A 21,229-nucleotide genomic window follows, 5' to 3' on the forward strand; every position below is an offset into this window, starting at 1 on the left:
AGGGAAAAGAGGAGGGGTATAGGAGGTGGATACTATTGCAATCATTTACAATAGATACATTGTACTCACCTGTGACATTATGGAAGAATATATGGATTGTAAAGCACACCATTAAGTATGTGTGTCAGACACTGTGCCAGTCTTTGGGGAAGCCTGCTCTGCCCCCACCCCAGTCTCAGTTCCTACCAGTCTCCTCCACACACACTCTCTATCCAGCTCTGTGTGAGATGATGGCACAGTTCCCTACTCCATGGGCTTACTCTCCTGGATCTCCCATTGTCAGGCGGGTGCAAGTGGCAGATAACAGTATCTACCTACAGGAGAGACCTGCCACCTTCCTGGGACTCAGTAGGTGTGTGCTTCTGGGCAGTCTACATTGCAGCAGGACACTGGAGACACTGATACTGGGGGTGTGGGGTGCTACATGTTAGACACCCTCCTTAGGCCTGCAGTGAGGAGCTAGTTTTCCAAGCCCCCAACTCTCCATCCAGCCTCTTTTTCCCTTCCCAGCCTCTGAGCCTACCTACCTCAGTTCCATCCCGGGAACTCACGGGGTGGAAGGAGAGGAATGACTCCTTCAAGTTGTCTTCTGACCTTCATTCATAAATGTGCTATGGCACACACATACACACACGAGAAAGTAAAGTGTAATTTTTTCTGTTTTGTTTTGTTGTTTTTGCGAGACACGGGTGTTTCTCTGTGTAACAGTCCAGGCTGTGACAGTGATCTGCCTGCCTCTACCTCCCAAGTGCTGGGATTAAAGGCATGTGCCACCACGCCCGGCAAGAGTAATATTTTTTTTAATTAAGTACTTTTTACAATTGCTCATTGCACGTGAGCATGCTCAATGGTTTTGAAGAAGCTCAAGCTACTAGACCACAAACATTTTTAGTGTATTCAACACTTTAAAAGCGGTTAGCGCCACCTTCGGACCTAACTCCGCCCCGAACACGCCTACCTATAGGCCCCGCCCCTCCCGGGTCTAGGACCTTCGGGTCTCTTTGAAGCGCCCCGCCCTCAGCCTCTCCTCCACGAAGAGTCCCCGCCCTCACCCCGGCTGGGGCTACTGTGCGCATGCGCGTCATAACTAGTTGCTTCCTGAAACCTTCAGCTGCAGGTAAGAAAGGTACTGCAGAGCTGATGCCGCGACCTTGTGGACTCCGGGAGCCTGTCAGGTAAAGCTCCCCGAATCCAGGCATTGGAGCCCGACCTATCGGGGGGCTCCGATCACTGCGCAGGCCTGAGTCTGACGCCCTGCCTTTCCACCCTGCAGTTCCGGCTCCTCAGGGCTCCCCTCCTGCAGGAACTTTGCTTTTCTGCTCCTGGGGACAGAGTTGGGGTTTCACCTAACAAGATTCACACACACGCAGGCGTGTCCTCATCCTCCAAGGTCACGGCGGCGTTTCCCTTTTGCCAATTTGAGTCACTCTTCAGTAACCCCCACAGCGGAACTTCAGAACCCCGTCAGGCAGAGTGAGTTCAGGGTTTCTTCCACCCTTGATCGAGGTTCTTGCTCAATGCACTGCTCCCGGCCTGGGCTCACATATACTACAGGGTTGTCCTGAGAACTCAACACAAGAGTGGGCCAGCCCTGTTCAGAGCTGTTACTTCTATTTTGATGGTATAGTCTCGAGACAGTTTCTAGATCTTTGTTTCCCTGCTGCCTCTGGGCTGTTCTAGGGCTGTTTAAAAAGCCTTCTTCCTCCTTGGCTGGCTAATGTCTTTTCTGGACAGGGGCCTGTGAGCATTGGCTGTACTGTGTGCCAGCTTTCCTTGACCCCTTTCAGAACATTTGATTGGTTTGCAGCCAGCGCTCTGCCACATGGAGAGAGCGGGTCGGTGAGAATAATCAGACCCCTCTTAACCAAAGGCTTGTTAAAGATGCGATAGTGATTGATTACCACTTACAGCTGAGGGCCACCTTGTACGTGAACTGCCGACTTTATCTTCACGGCTACCCTCAAGGACGTTACAGATGAGGACTTTGAGGCTCCAGGAGACGGATGTCAGTATTTTTTTCCATGGGTAGCCCAGGCTGATCTCAAACTTTTGGTAGTCCTCCTGCCTCAGCTTCCCAAGCACTAGGAGATTCCAAGTGTGAGCTACCACACTTGGCTCCGTCTGCTTTTTAAGATGGAATGAGTTCTGGTTGACCTAAACATCTGCTTTTGCACAGTCGTACTACAGAATAATGAAAATTAATGTATACTTTCTACAGCCATTGTGACAAAGTCCTACGAACTGTATGACTTAAGGACCAGCAATTAGCCTCTCTTGGGTCTGAAGGCCCCATTATCATGTCTGAAGTCCATAATCAAGGTGTCAGCAGGAACAAAATCAGAAGTCTTGAGGGAACCCTTTGTGCTGGTGAGACTCTAAAATTTCTCATAGCCACCAGTGATGATTCTCAAAGCACAGTCTCTTGAGCTGCCACGGTAGCACTTGTCACTGTGGAAGTTGGATCAAGTGCTCAATTCTCAGGCCCTACCTCAAAGTCACTGAGTCAGGTTTTGGGGTATGTCCCGAAGTCTATTGGAAACAGCCTTGTAGTAGATTCTGTGGCTGTGTGAGTTTGAGAATTACTTCTACAGGGTGTCTGGGTGTGTGAGCATGGCAGAAGGACCAGGCAAGCCGCATAAAGAGTTTTTGGCACACCAGTCCTGTCTGCATGTGCCAATAGTATTCCCCCAAAGCACCATGAACAGAACTAGGGCCTCCCTTGCTCAGCTACTGAGCTACATCCCAAGCCCCTCTTTTATTTTTTTTTTATTTTGGAACATAGCCTAGACTTCAAGGCTGACCTTGAACTTACTCTGTAAACCAAAGATGCCTTGAACTTGTCATCCTCCTACCTCAGCCTCCCAAATAACTGGGACTAAAGTGAGGTTCAGTTTGCTTGCAGATATAAAGGTTCAAGTGTCAGGTTACTGGGGGAATGTTTTACCATATGTCCTTGCTATTTGGTTTGGTTTGGCTTGTTTTGGCTTGAGTTTTTGAGGTAAGGTGTCATGTGTCATAGCTGGGCCTTGAACTCAGCATGTTGCTGAGGATAACCATTAACTCCAGGTTCTCCCGCCATTACCTCTTACATGCAGGTATTATATACATGCATAACCTGGCTTACACTGGAATTTTAGATTTAATTTGCCTTTCAGAGCCAACTCACATATTCAATGTGGACTTGATGTCTTTGCCTCAGTCAGTCTTGCTAACACATGCCATTTAAGTACTGTGATTTCTGCCAGGTTATTGGAAAACTATAATGAGACTCAGAAATGAAATCCAAGATACACACACACACACACACACACACACACACACACACAAACAGATTGGCAAGGCTAGGTCCTTGCTGCCACAGCTCTGCTTACTGGAGATTTTGTCTTGTCTTCCTCTTAGAAGCAATCTGATCAATGATGCCAAGGCCCGCTTGAGAAAGTTTGATGTTGGGACCAGATATTCCCACTTGTCCTCTAATAAATACTCTATCCTTCTGCCGTTGCTGGCCAGAGGAGGAAAGCTGTACTTGCTATTCACGGTCCGTTCAGACAAGGTAGGTGACAAGAAGCTCTTGTGACATCTCAGGGCTTTAAAAAACCCCCTTCTGTCGCTTCCTCCTTATTTCAAGGCTGCTATTATCAAATGAACTTTCGATAGCATTGGTGTTGGAGGAATAATGGAAGCACAGAATGAAATGGGATTTTTTTTGTTTGTTTGTTTGTTTGGTTGGTGATTTTGAGACACCGACTTTGATTTTGAGGCTCTGTAGCTCAAGCTGGCCTTGAACTTAGGACAGTCCGCCTACCTCTGCCTCCCAAGTGCTGCTGACTTTAAGTTTTGGTGTTCATTTTTTATTGTGTGTGTGTGTGTGTGTGTGTGTGTGTACATGATTATAGAGAACAGAGGAAGACAATGAGTGGCCTTCTCTGTTACTATCTGCCTTGTTGCCTAGAAACAGTGCCTCTCACTGAACTTGGAGCCTGTAGTTTCAGTATAGGCATGGCTTCATGCTGCCACCATCTCTCTCTACCCCACCTCAGAAGTGGAGGTTCAGATATGCACAGCCATGACGACCTCATAACCTTGCTACACAAACTTGTACAATCAAACATCTGTGCTCCTTGAGTCGCCTGCTCAACCCAACATAGCATTTTTCAAGAGAGGTTTTAGAAAGAAGAAGAAAAAGAAATGTATCTTATAAGAAATTGAAAACACTTTTAGACCAGGGTTTCTTGATGTTGGTGCTTAAGCAGCCTTTGGGTCCAAACCACTCTTCATTGAGGAGCCTTCTTGGGCACTATTGGATATTTAGGGTCGTCTTGACCTCTACCATGTCAACAGCACACACAGGGACATCCTCGTGATGACATCATGTCTCCAGACAGTGCCAGTAATCCTGGCAGATTGGAATGAAAAATCACCCTACCAACAATGGCTCTGTTAGACTAACCCACCTCAGGTAAACTAGAACATACTTTTAGCCCTGGAGCCAGCTGCCCATGTTGAATGCAGGGCTGAAGTTATGAACCCTCTGAGTTTATAGCCATCTCAGGCTATGTGTTCCTGTCTCTCCCATGTGGTTGCCCTTCCTCACTGTTGGAAATATTTCCCAGAGTTGAAGAAACGGCCATCCCAAGATAGAAATAAACAGACCACAAAATAACATGGCCTTTCAAGCAGAATAATTAAAAAGTCTCACTGACAGCATATATATGTAAATAAAAAATGTGTAAATAAATACTCTGATTCATACTTTTTAATATAATTTACTCTTATTTTATGTATACTGGTATTTTGCCTGCATGGATGTCTGTATGAGGGTGTCAGAAGCCCTGGGGCTGGAGTTACAGGCAGGTGTGAGCTGCCATGTGGGTGCTGGGAATCAAACTCAGGCCTCCAGTGCTTTTAACTATCTCTCCAGCCCCCAAATACCCTGATTTCAACAGAACTGTGGTGATCCTTTTTACTGTAGGACAAGCAAATGATACACGTCCATGTAGTGATCAAAATCCAGTTACTCAAAGGAGAGAGACACTCAGCTGGAACCAAGGAAATGAGACCTGTTCTCGGCTCTGCTCCTAAGCACAGATGAAGTGCATATAACCTCCTCTTTCTGTGTGTGTGTGTGTGTTGCTTATCAGAAAAACAATAAAGACAATATAAGACTAAAGCCTCAGCCAGGCGGTGGTGGCGCACGCCTTTAATCCCAGCACTTAGGAGGCAGAGGCAGGCGGATTTCTGAGTTCGAGGCCAGCCTGGTCTACAAAGTGAGTTCCAGGACAGCCAGGGCTACACAGAGAAACCGTGTCTTGAAAAAACCGAAAAAAAAAAAAAAAAAAAAAAAAAAAAAGACTAAAGCCTCTGGCCAGTGGTACTGCTTTGATAACAAGTTATGCCTGATGATTATAAAGGTCATTTTTTATTATTTACTTTTAATTTTAAAAATTTAAAATTAAAATTAAAAGTAAAGGATTTGCTTCTGTGTGTGTTATGAGTGCTTTGCCTGAATGACTGAATGTAGGTGGAGCACGTGTGCTCAGTGGCTGCACAGGTGGGAAGAGAATACTGAATACAATGGAACTGGAGTCCTAGGTGGTCATGAGCCACCATGTGAGTACTGGGAGCTGGACCTGGGTCCTTTGCTAGAAGAGCAAGCCATTTTAACCACTGAGCAATCTCTCCAGCTCCTCAAGGTCATTTTAAAAATAGTTTAAAAATGCCCTCACTCTGACTGCAAGCCCTACCTGTCTGTGGAAGAGGGGAAGCAGAGTGCTCCCTGTGGGTGCTCCTGGGCACCGCCCAGGGCCTCCTGCCAAGATGGAACTCTAACATGGGCTTCATCCCCACCTCCTCCTTTTACATTTTATGTAGAGACAGGGTCTCACCAAATTGCCAAAACTGGCCTTGAGGTAGCCCCTGTCACACCTTGAACTTGGATCCATCTGCCGCCACACTCTAACCAGCTGGGATCACAGGCATGTATCACCAGGCCTACTTCTGGAAGGTTCTTCATTTTTCCTTTTAAAAATCGGATGTGTTGTTGTTATCGTTGTTGTTGTTTAATGTGTTTGTGGGGGATGGGGACATGCATGCTTTGGTGCAAGTGTGGAGATCAGAGGACAACTTTCTTGAGGCTGCGCTCTCCAGCCTTTATGAGGCTCCCAGGGAACAAATGTAGGCATCAGGATAGCACCAAAAGGGCTTTGTGAGTGGAGTCACATCTCACTGGTCCTGGTAGCAGAGATTTTAATGTCTTAAAACCTCATTTTTCTCATATCTAGAGATGGGACTGAAAGCTGTCCTGTGTGCTGTGTGCTGTGTGCAGTGGGCAACAGAGCCACGCTGCCTCAGTGTCTGGCACACATTTGTGCTTGATGACATTTGTGGGGCGGTGGGCTATGAGAGGCAGCTGGGCACCTGGTCGAGCACAGGCCTCGAACCCCAGACCCTAATTGGACGGCAGGTGTTCGTTCATTTAGCTTCAGCCCTCCACAGCCCCTCTCATAGAGATCTATGGCTATCAGTCAGAGGAACAGTGCCTCAGGCTCTCCCACATGTAGATGAGGTGTCTCCAAGCTCTCAGACCAAGCCAATAGGCATTATCTGCTGCCAGACCCTGACCCACCCCAAAACTGTATAAAAGAGCCCTATTCAGGAAAAGTAAAGGTGTGTGAGAATCATCCCGGTGTCCCTGAGAGTTTCTGTCAAAAGAGCTGAAACACTTGGGAAGAGATCTGCTCTCCCGAAGAGCCTTCAGAACCCACCCCTCCTTGCTAGCTAGCTTCTTAGAGCTCAGCCCAGCTGGCTCAGTGGTGAGAGACAGGTGCAGTACCTGGGAGTAGCTGGGTAGCGACAGCAGAGACAGCAGCGGAGACAATTCCCCCTCCCTACTCGCACTCTATCCCCTTGGCCCCGACCCCTGCACCCGCCCCGGCCTGAGATCTTCATGGGACACCCTCCAGAACAGGGACCCACAGACACTGATTTTTCCTTGTTGCTTTTCTTTTTGCCTTGTCCAGCATAGGTAAGGTCAGAGACCTTAAAGACCTTTCAGAGTCCTAGAGTCCTGGAGTCTGGGGCCTTTCAGGCTGAAAGATTTCAGGGTTATAGTGTTCAAGGAAACATGAGGTGGAATGTCCTTTTGGGGAAGATATGTATCAGAAGAGTTAATAATATCATGGGCAGACAGATAGACAGCATAGTAGGGGCTCTGATACAAGACCATGTCTATGAGGCGGGGTAGGGAAGTCCCTTCTTATAGGTCTCAGAAGAAGGAAAGTTTAGGTGGCAGTCGGGTGAGTTCCAGGCAGGTAATAGAAAAGGAAATAGGGTCTTGCATTTCCAGGAAGGATCACAAGACCATAGAACAGGTATGAGGGAAGAGAGGTGGAAGGGGCTGGTCAGTTGAGGTGTGTTCTCCTCATACGGGTGGAAACATGCTTCTCCATGCCAGTCTCGCACCCTGAGGCAGGCAACTGGGAAAGGGAGAATGTTTTTTATATGTGTGGGGTAGTGTGTGTGTGTGTGTGTGTGTGTGTGTGTGTGTGTGTGTGTATGTGTGTATGTGTGTATATATTCTTGAATAGGACCTCCTCAGTACATACTACGTTACTCATACATGTTTTGAGGGCTGACCATTTGGGGTTGGATAACCAACTGATGTGTTCTTCTCTGGGGAAGACAATGACCCCTCTTCTCCCTACTCCTTAATTGCCTGCAGTTCTCTGTGTAGGGTTGAGGCCTCTTGGGCTTTCCCCCCTCCTCTTTGGCATGTCTCTTGGTGTCACCCTTGTTCAACTCAAGTTTAGGCCATCATGTTGGGGAGTTTATGAGTGTTTCTTAGTCATGTCAAAAGCTACATTGGGTTTTGAGACAGTTTCTTGCTGGCCTCGGGCTCACCAAGTAGGCTAGGATAACATATGTACACACAAAATAACAACTGATGAAGGAACAATTTAAAAAGACATGAGTTTGAAAGAGAACAAGGAAGGGTGGACATGAGAGGCTGTAGGGAAAGTGGAAAAGGAAGGAAGAAGTGATTGAATTCTATTATAATCTTAAATAAAAATCCAAACAAAAGAACCCAGTGAAGATGGCAGGTAAGGCATGGAACCTAAAGTTGGCTGTTGGCCTCCACATGTACATGTAACCATGTGATCCCACACAAGCACACATGTACACCCAACAGACATACATGCATCTTACACTATCTATAGAGTTCCAGATTATGAACTCCCATGTGTTGATAGAGCCCTTTCTGGTCCCAGCAACCTGTGAAGGGTCGGGTTGGTTTTTTTTTAATGCCCCTGCTTCAACACAGCAGAACGTTTTCTAAGAGTAGACAGAATTCTCAGGAATCCAAAAGGTCCTTGTTCCCTATTAATTAGATTCGAGGTGGAAGGTCACTTGAATTGAATTGGCGTGCTCTGGGTCTCTTTGAAGAGCTTTCGAAACACATTTTAAATCAGGTCTGTATTTCTATCCAGCCTGGTAAGTCCTTGAGGACGCCCCTGTCACCGGCTACTGCAGTGTTGAATGTGCAAACAGTAAATCACATTTTAGAGGTGATGTAACAGGAAGTGTGTTTTTAAGTCTTTTGTAAGACATGCTGCAGTAGACAGAAAATGGTCCAGCCTTCCTCTTCCTATTCCAGTATCTGCCATTGATGAGAGGATGTCTGAGGCCAACCTCGTAGAACTCTGCATTTATAGCAGGGAGGAACTGTGCATGTTTTATATTTTCAGACGTCTTGTCCAGGGCTGGGAGTGAAGCACAATGGCAGAATATTTCCCTAGTATGTACAAAACCCTGGCTCAACCCTAAGCACCACCAAATAAAACGAATGAATGAATGAATGAATGAATGAAAATAACAAGCTTGCTAAGGCAGAGTAATCAGCTATAGAAACCTAAATAAAGTTCACAACACCCTTAGTCCTCTCAAAGGACTGTAACAAAATACTTTATATTGGATGGCTTGTGAACCACAAACGTTTCCTGTGCTTGTGGAGGCTGGGAAGATCAGTATCAAGGCATCTGCGGATCAAGCACTCAGTGCCGTCTTCTCATTCTACTTCACAGATGATGGTTTCCCCTGTGTGTTCATGGCGTGAGGAAAGCAACAGGTGTCTGTGCACTTTCTTTATAAATAAACTCATTGATGGGAACTTGTCATTATGCTTTCCCGAGAGCCCCAACTCCAAATGGACCAAGGATTTCAACATTTGAAGAAACAGATATTCAGACCAAAGACGGCTTCTAGCTTTCCTTATACAGCTCTGTCAACCCAAGTGCTAAGAATGCCAACAGGACATCTCAGCTGAACTCTGGACATCAAGAGCTGACTTTAGAGGACTTCATTAAATCACCCTGCCTGGGAGCTAGGCACAACTCCACTCACGGCAGCCTCAGCTCATGCAACTGCCCTGTGGTTCTAACAGGTGCACACTGCCGTGATCTTTGCACACAGTTGGCAAGAAGCTGGCCCCAGAACCCTGCTGAGTCAGGCTCTTGTAGCAGATGACTAGAGAGGACAATGACATGGATAGGTGAGAGTGTCTGGGCTGGCTGAGAAGTTTGGCACGGCAGAAAAGAGAAGGACCAGGGCTGCACCTCTCAGAAATGAGAAAGGAGGAAATGACTGGGATGCCACAAACAGAGACACAGGGTCCTAAAACCAGAAAGGATGGGAGTCAGTGATATGGGTGGAGAAACAAAGAAAGAGAGCTTCCCCATTCTTCATGTGAGTCAGCAAAAATAATTCTTCATTTATCATCATCATCGTTATTACCAATTTTTTTATTTTTCCTAGTCTGCCAAGTATTAGTATTAGTATTAGTATTATTTCTCTGTATGGTGATGGCTCCTCGGCCATACTGTGTTTTAGCAAATGCTTGCTTGCTTGCTTGCTTGCTTGCTTATTTATTTATTTATTTATTTATTTATTTAATCTATCTGTCTACCTATCTATTTATTTAATATGTGTGTGTGAGTATGAGCATGCATGTGCCCTGGCCTGTTGTAAGGGGCACAACTTAAAAAGTTGTTAGAGAACAACTTTTGAGAGTCACTTCTCTCCTACCTTGTCATTGAACGGGTTCTCTCATGACTCTATCTCTTCATTTCCCAGCTATGGGATCCCAAGCCCTGCTCTTTGAGCTTATGCTAGCTAGGCTCACATTCTGTAGAACAATTGCCAATTAATAGAAGAAATTTCAAGCTTCTGGCCCGATCTCCTGCCTCTACCTGTTTGTAAGGATTCTGGAACTGAAGACGCATGCCATCAGATCCAGCTTTCTATGTGGGTTCTAGGGATCAAATTCAGGTCATTGGGCTTGCATAGCAAACCCTTCTACCAGCTGAGCCCTCCTGGTGGCCCTAGAAACTCTTAATAGATGGTGTGGTAATTAAGAATACAGCATCTAGAATTGAACTGTAATTTATTGCTCACTGTGTGAACTTCTTCAGGTAATTTAACCTCTAGGTGCCTCACCCTTTCTGGGAATATAGAAGTAATGGTAATCTACTGTGGTTTGTGTGCCCATTAATAGAGATTCTTTGTGATCTGTACAAACAAAGGGATACTATTCGGCCATAGAGGAGTGAAGCACTGACCAGTGATACAACATGGGAAAACGTCACAAAAGAGACACTGAGACACATGAGGTCACATGCCATGTGTTTCCCATGAAACAAACTGGAATTCCATTTGGACAGAAATCAGAGACCAGGGAGTAGGGAGAGAACACTTACTGGCTGTGGTTACCTCGTGGAATGGGGAAAGTGTTCTGAAACTAGATATTAGTAGAGTTGTACATCATTATACTAATAATAAACACACCATTACATCTGATTTTCAGCACTGCCTAAATCAGGACACAGTGGTGCAAACCCTGATCCCTGTACTGAGGAGATGGAGCAGGAAGGTCAAAGATCAAGGTCATCCTTGACTACATAGCAAATTTGAGGTCAGACTGGGCTGTTTGACACACCATTTCAATCTTTCCATAAACATAACAGCTTATAGAAAAACCCTTATGAAATATATGTCCTGAGTATGGTAAGCACCCATAAAGGATTTAACAAAATCATCTGTTGATAATAGTGTCTATAGTATCCTTTCTTTTAGCTTTTATAACCCTCATTAATGTCTGTCTGCTTCAGTGTTTATGTTGTCTTTTACAGGCATGTAGAGAAAAAAAATCAGGAATGAGAGAAATCTGCAAGGTTATTACTGTAAGATGTATTTCTCTCTCTCTCTCTCTCTCTCTCTCTCTCTCTCTCTCTCTCTCTCTCTCTCTCTCTGTGTGTGTGTGTGTGTGTGTGTGTGTGTGTGTGTGTGTGTGTGTGTGTGTGAAAATGTCTGTCAACATTGGATGTCTTCCTCAATCGCTACCTTAGTTTTTGAAAAATTTGTATTGACATTTTCTTCTAACAGTTTGAGGGGGTGGGAGCAGAAAAGAACCTTTGTACACGGCCAGTAGGAACATTACTTAGTATAGGCAGGATGGATGTCAGTATTGGAGGTTTAAAGTAAAAATTAAACCATGTTTAATGATGTTCCATGTGACCCAGATATTCCACTCTTTTGAACTAAAATATTTCAAACTAACTAATCACAGAGATACTTCCATATCAATATTCCTAGCGGCACTAGTCACAATAGATTAATTACAGAATCAACATAGATGGCTACTGGCAGAGGCACTGGATCAGGAAAAATGTGAGATATGTATGTATGTATGTATGTATGTATGTATGTATGTATGTATGTATGTAAAGCAAAAATTAGAAGAAATAAAATAAAAGCAAAAGCATACTATTTGTGAAAAAAAGAGTGAAACTGGACTTAACCATGTACTGTTTTCATTTTCTTGTAGTTTTTTCCATTTTATATAGACACATAAAGTCATGTATACACATACATATGTATACATGTATATATGTTATAAAAGAAAAACTGCTTATGGAGACTAAGGGAATGCTAATAGGTGGGAAGAGAAAGGGAAGCAGGAGATATAAGAGAATTATGTTCTATATAATATATATATAATATCTTGAATAAATAGCAACACTTAAAACATATCAATGAATTAAAATCAGAAAAAAAATTTATGGACTTGTGAGTTTGCCAAGCAAAATAAACCTGCATATTTAGGTGTGTTTTTTATGCAGTGTTATATTTCTTCAAGTACATACATACATTGTTTATATAGTTAAATTATGATCTCCATCAGGGATATCCTTATGACCTATAGGTACTCAATATAATATATTAAAAATCTTATCTAAGGAGTATGTGGTAAAATATAAAAGTAGCACGCACACACTACACAAATAAGTAGCAAACTTGAATTTAATATTAATATTGATAAAAAAAAGTCTTTGTAGTTTCATGATGTATATTTTTCTAAATATACATCTAACCCTTCTAATAAGGTTATTGGTATTTAAAATAGTTAATAAATTGTATGTGTGCGTATACACATGTGTTGAATGGGCACATGCGTGTATCATGGCATTCATGTGAGGTCGGAGGGTAACTTTCAAGCATCACACTTTTCTTTTTCCACCATGTTGGATTGGGATTCAAACTCATATGTGCCCTTACCAGCTGAGTCCATCACACCAGCTCTGGTGTTCTGGTGTATGGCTTTGTCTTAAGGATTCAAGGAAAAACATATCTTGGACCCTGGAGAGGCTGAGTTGATATTTGTTGAATGCCTAAATGATTCTAAAACTAAAATATCACTTTGTAACTTTGTTCTTCCAATCCCCCAGCTGAGAAGGCAACCTGGAGAAGTCTGCTTTCCTGGAGGAAAGAGGGACCCAGCGGACATAGATGACACAGCCACTGCTCTCCGTGAAGCCCAGGAGGAAGTGGGGCTGCATCCCCACCAAGTGGAGGTCGTCTCTCACCTAGTGCCTTATATGATTGATGTAAGGACTGGCTTAAGCCCTCCTGGGCTCTCAGGGGCTTCCACATAATTCCCAAGAGCATTGGGCACAGAGACAAAAGAACTGGATCCTTATGTGGACTCTGCTCCCCGTGAGCTTTGTGGGGCCCTTCTCACTCCATCCAGGAAGAAAGAGGGGAGCTACCTCAGTGAGTTTCAGAATTTTCCCATGGAACTCTGGGTCTACTCAGAACTGTTCCATTGATGTTTGGTTGGTGTATACTTTTCTCCAGGATACATTGATTTTAAGAAGTCAATTGAAAAGAATGTACTATTATACAGCATACTAAATGATATCCCCTTGGAGGGGCCCAATGTTTTCTGTTTAATGTCATTCATTTTTGATGCACACCTTGAGATAAAGTCTTCTTGTCACGGGACTAGGGGCCTTTCTGTCCTCCACATCATCTTACGTACAAACCCTGTGTTGATTGTCAGGTTGCTGTGGTCCTTGGATCTGTAATGATCTCTCACACTTGATGTTTTCATGGCAGTTTTAAGATATACTAGATGTCCCTCAGTTAAAGGACCTCGTGGTTAAGGAATTTTAAAAGAAGACTTTACTTTTATTTATGTATATGTAGCGGGGTTGACTAGGCATCCAGAATCCCACAGAGGCCAAAAGAGAGTGTCAGATCCACTAGAACTGGAGTTATAGACAGCTAGGAGCCACCTGAGAAGGATGCCGGGAACTTGAACTCTGGTCCTCTATGGGAACAGCAAGTCTTCTTCACTGCTGAACCATCTCTTTAGCCGCTGGGTCCCTCTTGGCTAGACCAGGGTAAGAGTCTGGGAGAAGAACAAGAATATTTGACAAGCTGTCTAGAAACTGCCACTGTTTGCCACTGCACTCCTATGTGACTCGGGACTTCTATATCCTATAAACCAAACAGCATAGGAAAGCCTGGAGCTGGGATAGCCGGCTCTTATAGGCTGTTGCTCTGTAACAGTCACTGCTGTGCAGATGGACTTTAGGGGTCTCTTGTCAATCTTGTCTTGTATACCAGCATTCTTTTCATCAGTATAAATGTGCTATAAGTGGTTAAAAGCATGTCCAGAATGATGACAGGTTAGATGTCATCTGTTTGCGTGTCATGACACCCAGGATCTCCCATGATGCCTGACACTGCTGTGGTACGTTGGCCACAACTAAGAAACAAGGTTAGAACATTATTATGAACTAAACCCACAGTTTCTTAGCTACTTTTGTTATTGTCTTCCCTTCTGCCCTTGACCCCCATCCTACATTTCAGATTGTATCCAGTTGACAGATAACACAGAGACAGGAAGACAGAGATAGGGAGACACAGGCAGAGAATAGAGAACACTAATGAGGGGGAAATATGGCAGCTTCTTCCTCTTTAGACATATTTTTTTAATGTGATTTTCAATCATCAGCAGATTTCCCAACACATTTTGGGGAGTTAAGCTCAGACCCTTATTGACTGATTAGGCTAAAGCTGTTACAAGTTCCTCAAATCAGGGTCGCTTCATTTCCACTATCCCTGGGAGCCACTGGATTGTACATGGGGGGGGGGGAGGGACAGAATAAGGGAGTTCACAGATGCCTCAGTCAGCTTTCTATTACTCTTAACAAGTACGTGAGCTAAGCAACTTATAGGTTATGATGGCTAGTTTTAAATGTCAAATTGCCACGACCTAGAATCACCTGGGTAGAGAGTCTCAACGGAATTATCTAGATTGGATCAGATTGCTCTCTCTCTCTCTCTTTCTCTCTGGCTCGTTGTCTCTGTCTATATCTCTCTGTCTCTCTGTCTGTCTCTCTCTCTCTCTCTCTCTCTCTCTCTCTCTGTGTGTGTGTGTGTGTGTGTGTGAGGGTAGGGCATTTCTTTGTAGTTAATGGCTACAGGAGTACTCAGCTGCTCAGCCCACTCTGGGTAGTATTATCCCCTTGGCAAGTGGCCCTAGGCTCCAAGAAATCTACCTAAGCATACACCAGCATCACCCATGCATGGTTCTCACCTCATTTTTTGGCTGTGAACTGAAGTCCTTGCTCAGAGGTAATGCTGTGTGGAATAGCAAACAGGTCCTCCTTTGAGTTCTCTTGACTTCCCTCAGTGATGGACTATGAACTAGAATTGTGAGACAGATAACTCTTTCTGTCCCAAAGTGAATTTTGGTGAGAGCATTTTGTCACAGCAGTAGACATGAAACTAGAACGTAGAATGAAGATATATTTCAGCTCATTGATTTGGAGGTACTGATCCCATGCTTAGTTGGTCCTATTGCTCTGAGGACCACAGTAAAGTGAACAGCTCATTCTGGCCTACCCTGTTGGAGTTCTCTTGAGACCTCTTCATCCATCCTTCCATCCCTCCTCTATGTGTTTCTGGTAGCCAGCAGCTCTCTGCTAAGAACTCACCATTGCATAGGTGGCGATAACTTGAAGGATATCACACACAGAGGGTCAGAAGTCCCTGGATTGACACCCTGCAAAGCTGTCCTCCACCACTGGCTGGGGCTGGACATGGAAACCCAGTCATTGTCTCTAGTTAGAATATTCTCCACAACGCCCTGCCTGCCTTCTTCACCAAGCTGTTGCCCTCCCTTCTTAGCCTCTTGCCAGTTTCTCCTGGCAACATTTTAGTCAGAAATTGCTTACATCTAAGCCCTTGACTCCGTGTCTGCTCTAGGAAATCCCATGACCTCTGAGAGTGTGCCCTTATGTGGGACCCAGCAAGGCAAAGGTTCTCGGTGACCTATGGCCTCAGATTTACTGCCCTAAGGCCGTTTAGGGTCTATGTTCTTCTTGTCTCCTCTCTATCCAAAGGTTGTCATTCACCCTGGGTATAGTTAATAGTATGGCCTGTTTCCATTCTTAAATACTCTTTGGCTGCATCCACCCGTGAGAGATTCTCATAGGCCTGTTTAACCTTCTTTAGACACCCATCTCACAGTGTACCTGCCTCTGGGTTTCCCCAGTCTCTTTTTGATGAGCCAGGAACTTCAAACTAGAGACCATACCTGTGTTCAGTCTCTGTCTCCCTTGTAGGCTTTCTAGTAGAGGCGAAGACCCTTCATACAGTAGAAACTAAAGGCCATATACAAACATTTGTACTTCCTAAATAAAACATCACAATACAAGTATGTATACTCTAAACATGTAGTTTATAGGCAATTTTGTATCTATTTTCTCTAAATGAAAGTATGCCCCAAGTGATATCATGTCACTTTTCTGTTGATATGACATCATTCCCCTGTCCACAACAAGAGGAAAGGGTATGTGACATCATTCCAATGTATTACTTCAACCAGATTTTAACCTAAGTGTCTGTCAGTGAGAAGTAGCCACTGCGGAGTTTGGAGTTGTTTGCAGGGAATGCTTCTGTTTTGCTCATGTATCTTTATTTGCATGGAGGGATCTCTAAAGTAGACATACTCACACAAATGTGATTCCTAAGTCAAGGGGATCCTGGTTTTAATAACACCGTTTCATAGTCATTACAATCATACCAGTATTTGTGTGTCAATGCACACACACACACACACTTTCAGAGTCTTCTCAGATGCCAACACAGGTGGAGGATCTTTCCCACAGGGAGGACATATCTGTGTCTAGATCACCACCCGCTGCTCACCTTATACCGTATATCATGGCTTTGGTCTTCCCTCTTCTAGAAGTGGCCTGAGTTTAATCTTGGAAATGGTATCGCTGTACTTTGTGATTTGTGAACTTTGGTTTCTGCTTTCAGAATGATGCGATGGTAACCCCAGTAGTGGGTTTCCTAGATCACAACTTCCAGGCCCGACCTAATGCTGATGAAGTGAAGCACGTGTTCCTCGCCCCTTTGGATTATTTCCTCCATCCCCAAGTCTACTACCAGAAACACAGCATGTACTTTGGCCACCCGATCATCATGCACTGCTTCGAGTACGCAGACCCCGAGACTGGTGTGAAGTACCTAATCACGGGGATGACCTCAAAACTGGCTCTGTTGGCTGCCTTAATTATTTTGGGAAAAAGCCCTTCCTTCGAAGTTGAGTTTGATCTACGTGACCTGACATCATATTGTGAAAAGACATTTCTCCGTAGATATTTTTCAAGCAAGTTGTGAAGACACCGGAACCCAAAAGAACATCCATGCATTTTTTTTTTGTTTGTTTTGTTTTGTTTTGTTTTGCCTGAGCTTATGCTCAGAACAACAGCGTTAGCAAGTGGCATCTGACAGGTGTGAATGCTTTCCTACAGTGTGACTGTGGAGGGCCTTGCCTGGCTTCCAGTTGCTGCTTTAGTCTTTCAAAACAGGAAAAATGCACTGGCAGGGGAGTACAATTTTACCCATTAAAAATGTCACTATTTTAAGTCATGTTAGGGGTATCTGTCATACTTAATAAATATTTGTCAAATATATGGCTTGCAATATTCATCTCATTTTAAAGTATTTGAAATGTATTTTTAATCCATTGTTTCATCTGGCAAAATCTTCTGGCTAACCATTCAAACCTACCCTCCTGGGACTAGGGAGATAGTTCCACCAATGTAGTGCCTGTCTTAAAAGCATACAGATCTGAGTTCAATCACCCATGTACGATGACCCAGGTGTGGTTGTGTACATTTGTTATCCTAGCATTGGGGACACAGAACCAGGCATCTCTGTAGCTTTCTGTCCAGGCAGCCTTCCTGCTTGGCAAGCCCCAGGCCAATGAGAGCCTCTGTTTAAATAAAGATTGGCAGTTACAGAGGAATGACATCTAACATTGACCTCCACACATATGTACACACACACACACACACACACACACACTTTACCCTCCCTCGATTCTACAACAGTAGAGGTTAAGCTGGGCCAGCAGTCTCCCCAGGATCTTTTGCCTTCAAATTGACCCCTGGGATTCAGTTTGCAGTAGTGTGATGTAGGAGAGAGAGACGACTTTGCCAGTTACGTTCGATTTAAGAGAGAAAGGCAGCTCCTCTGGAGGCCCACTTTCTGTCTCTTCTGTGAGCTACAGCATAGATACATATACAACCCAACCATGACCAGGTAGGTGAATAAATTCTCTAAGGGAATGACAGAAAGCAAAGAATGGTCAGTGTCTGGCTCTCTGAGCAACTCTGAAGCAAAGCAGCCCTTCCAATGGAGTGGTTCACAGGGGTCAGTGATGCGTGACAGTAATAAAATTCTATCTTCTTTATGCCTTGTAATTTTGGGTCCTTTCATTACAATACTGCTACAACCCTAAAAAATATACCATAATACTTGAAAACAACAAGATGTGTATTCATCCAAGCTCCAGGGATTGCAAGCAAAATTGACATCCCAGCTCTGACTCTTTGTCTGAAACCTCTGTGATGTTTTCAGGAAGGGGCAACAGAAACAGATGAACCGGAGAGGTCCACCTGTCTCCAAATATAACCAGCCATCTCCCAGTGTGCTGATGGAAAATAAGACACCAGTCTCAAGCACAAATCCCAAATCAGAGAGACAAGCATTCCAAACTGCATGCTTTGAGATCTCCTGCCTCCTCAGTGGCCATCACCACAGACCATGCCTCAGCCCCAGCAGGGATTTCTTTGTTTAATTAGGATATAAACTGTGCCAAGGTCAGGGAGGCTGGTAAGTGAAACCATATAGCCACAACTCTACAGTGCTAATTTCACATCCTACCGTGTAGTATTATTAGATTTTTCATAACTATAGCTGAAATCTGATGCTCTCCCTAAACCTCTCAGTTTGCCAGAGAAGTGTCCATTGCTGCTCAGTTTTGGTTTGTTTCCCCCTCCCCTTCAAAGTTGGCAGCAGCAAGTACCCAGTCCACTGCTTTATGCTCATAAATGTTTAAATGGGGCAAATCTGGATCCAACCAGGAAAGCAGATGTTGGGTGAGCATCCCCATTAACATTCTGTAACTAGCCCTGCATGAGCAGGCCCGAGCCATTTCTGAACAATTACAGAGGCATTTGCAAATGTGTATTTACAATCTGACAGCAGTGTAATTGCTGGTTAGATGGCTGACCTCTCTGGTGGTGCAGAAAGCCTCCCCTTAACACTGTTGATGTGAACTACGCGGGCCTTGCCTGCTTTCTGGGAGGCGTTGGGGCAGCAGAACTCTACCACCTGAAGACACCCGAGTTAGAGTGTGGGTACTTATTAATAGCAGCATTACAGTTCCTGTCCTTTATTAATATTTTATTATAGCTATTCTCAGGGCTCTAATCTAAACATCAAATCTAGATCAAATCAAAAAAAATTGGGGGTGGGGCTGGAGAGAGAGCTTCGTGGGCAAAGTTCTATTCTTAGAACCCATGGAGTGTTTGTTTGTTTGTTTGTTTAAAAAGCTAGACACTTGTTTGCAATCCTAGGGCTACGGAGATGAAAGCAGGCAGAGCCCCATGAGGTCCACTTGCAGCCAGCAAATCCAAATGGGCAGACTTCGGACCACTGAAAGACTTTGTTTGCCTCAAGATAGAAGAGACAGTTCAGTTAGTAACATGGTTGCTGCCCAAGTGTAACAAGATGCCTAAGCACAGACATCCAAGTTTAGATCCCCCAGAACGGATGTAAAACCTGGACATGGCAGTACAGGTCTGTAAACTCATGGCTGCGGGTAGAGAAAGCGGGTACCAGGGGCTTGCTTGCTAGGCAGACTAGTTGAAGTGATGGCGTTCGGGTTCTATGGGAGCCCACCAAAAATAAAGCAGAAGTGATTGAGAAAGACACCTGGAGGTCAGTACCTGGATTTCCACATGCAATCACGTGGAGTGTGGGCACTTGAATGCACACCGTCACACCATGCCCATATGTACACAAAGATGGCTGGCTGGCACCTAAGAAATGATGCCCAAGGCTCAAATATGAATGCGTATTCTCTCTCTCTCTCTCTCTCTCTCTCTCTCTCTCTCTCTCTCTCTCTCTCTCTCATTATTGGCATGGTATGGATCTCAGGTAGTCTACAGTGCGGCTGACCAGATTAGCCTCAAGAAGAATAGCAGGCAGGATAATAGCAGTCAGGAGCACACACTGCTGAGGACTTCAAAACCAGGAGGACCTAAGCCTTCCTTTTGCATCCTGTCATGATTGCCATAAGAACCATCTGTTAGAACTGATGTAGACACAGAAGAGCAATCTGTTTGCCAAGTTATAAAACCATCCAAGGTGCCCATCAACAGAATAATGTGTACACATACAGTGAAGTTTAGTTTAGTCATACAGAGGAATGAGATTGTGTCATTGATAAAAGAAAAAAATGGATGAAACAGGAGAGCATAATGTTAAGAGAACTAGGAGCTAGGACTCAGAAAAAGATGTCACATTTAAGTATGTGTATGTGTGCGTCTCTCTTTGTGTGTGTGTGTGTGTGTGTGTGTGTGTGTGTGTGTGTGTGTCTGTGTCTGTGTGTGTGTGTGTGTGTGTATGTGTGAAAGAGGGGGGATGCTGAGAGATTACATAAAAATAGAAGTGGGTATATTCTGTTTAGTTTTATATCAACTTGACACGCCTTAGAGTCTCAACTGAGAAAATCCCTGCATAGTGTCAGGCTATAAGCAAGCCTGTAGGGCATTTTCTTAATTAATGATTGATAGGTGATGGCGCAGCCCCTTGTGGGTGGTGACAACTCTGGGAGGATGGGTCCTGGATTCTATAAGGAATCAGGCTGAGCAAGCCATGGAGATCAAGTGACAAAGTAGCACCCTTCCATGACCTCTGCATCAGCACCTGCCTCTAGGTTGCTTCCCTGTTTGAATGCCTGTGCTGACTTTGAAGATGAACAGTGATATGGAAGTGTAAGTCCAAGAAGCCCTTTTCCTCCCCATGTTCCTTTTGGTCATTGTATCTTGCCATAGCAATAGTGACCCTAACTAAGACAGGGGTATTTGGGAAGAGGCAGGAGAACAAGAGAACCAGGTAATGCAAGTGAATTGGTCAAAAATAGTCATGATATACTTTAAAATTGCATTATAAAACCGTTGCTTCATGCCTCCTGCTCCTGCTCCTGCTCCTGCTCCTGCTCCTGCTCCTGCTCCTGCTCCTGCTCCTGCTCCTGCTCCTGCTCCTGCTCCTGCTCCTGCTCCTGCTCCTGCTCCTGCTCCTGCTCCTGCTCCTGCTCCTGCTCCTGCTCCTGCTCCTGCTCCTGCTCCTGCTCCTGCTCCTGCTCCTGCTCCTGCTCCTGCTCCTGCTCCTGCTCCTGCTCCTCCTCCTGCTCCTACTCCTTCTCTTCTTCCTCCTCCTCCTCCTCTTCCTCCTCTTCCTCCTCCTCCTCTTCCTCCTCTTCCTCTTCCTCTTCCTCTTCCTCCTCCTCCTCCTCTTCCTCCTC

The 21,229-nt window shown here is 44.7% G+C and overlaps 1 protein-coding gene across 3 annotated transcripts; it reads left to right on the forward strand.

Moving 5' to 3' along the window:
- The first annotated feature begins 1,022 nt into the window (after window positions 1–1,022).
- On the forward strand, window positions 1,023–17,327 carry Nudt7 (nudix hydrolase 7). 3 transcript variants are annotated; one of them, XM_034523070.2, is made up of 4 exons: window positions 1,023–1,175; window positions 3,400–3,553; window positions 12,780–12,938; window positions 16,669–17,327. In XM_034523070.2, exons 1-4 carry the CDS (start codon window positions 1,075–1,077, stop codon window positions 17,029–17,031), a joined length of 777 nt encoding a protein of 258 aa, XP_034378961.1. In that variant the 5' UTR covers window positions 1,023–1,074; the 3' UTR covers window positions 17,032–17,327. The 3 variants fall into 3 exon arrangements, with proteins under 3 accessions (XP_034378961.1, XP_034378963.1, XP_034378962.1); XM_034523072.2 differs by lacking the exon at window positions 16,669–17,327 and adding an exon at window positions 14,014–14,483; XM_034523071.2 differs by having other exon boundaries at window positions 1,049–1,175; window positions 3,403–3,553.
- Window positions 17,328–21,229: the final 3,902 nt, after the last annotated feature.

Source organism: Arvicanthis niloticus, chromosome 18 (genome assembly GCF_011762505.2).
Source record: "Arvicanthis niloticus isolate mArvNil1 chromosome 18, mArvNil1.pat.X, whole genome shotgun sequence".
NCBI lineage: Eukaryota > Metazoa > Chordata > Mammalia > Rodentia > Muridae > Arvicanthis > Arvicanthis niloticus.

Excerpts from the sequence above, each read along its gene's own strand:
- Nudt7 (XM_034523070.2), top strand. The coding sequence starts at position 1,075 with ATGCGCGTCATAACTAGTTGCTTCCTGAAACCTTCAGCTGCAGGTAAG. Across the intron at positions 3,554-12,779 it reads TCACGGTCCGTTCAGACAAG|CTGAGAAGGCAACCTGGAGA; the intron begins GTAGGTGACAAG and ends CCAATCCCCCAG. Across the intron at positions 12,939-16,668 it reads TAGTGCCTTATATGATTGAT|AATGATGCGATGGTAACCCC; the intron begins GTAAGGACTGGC and ends TTCTGCTTTCAG.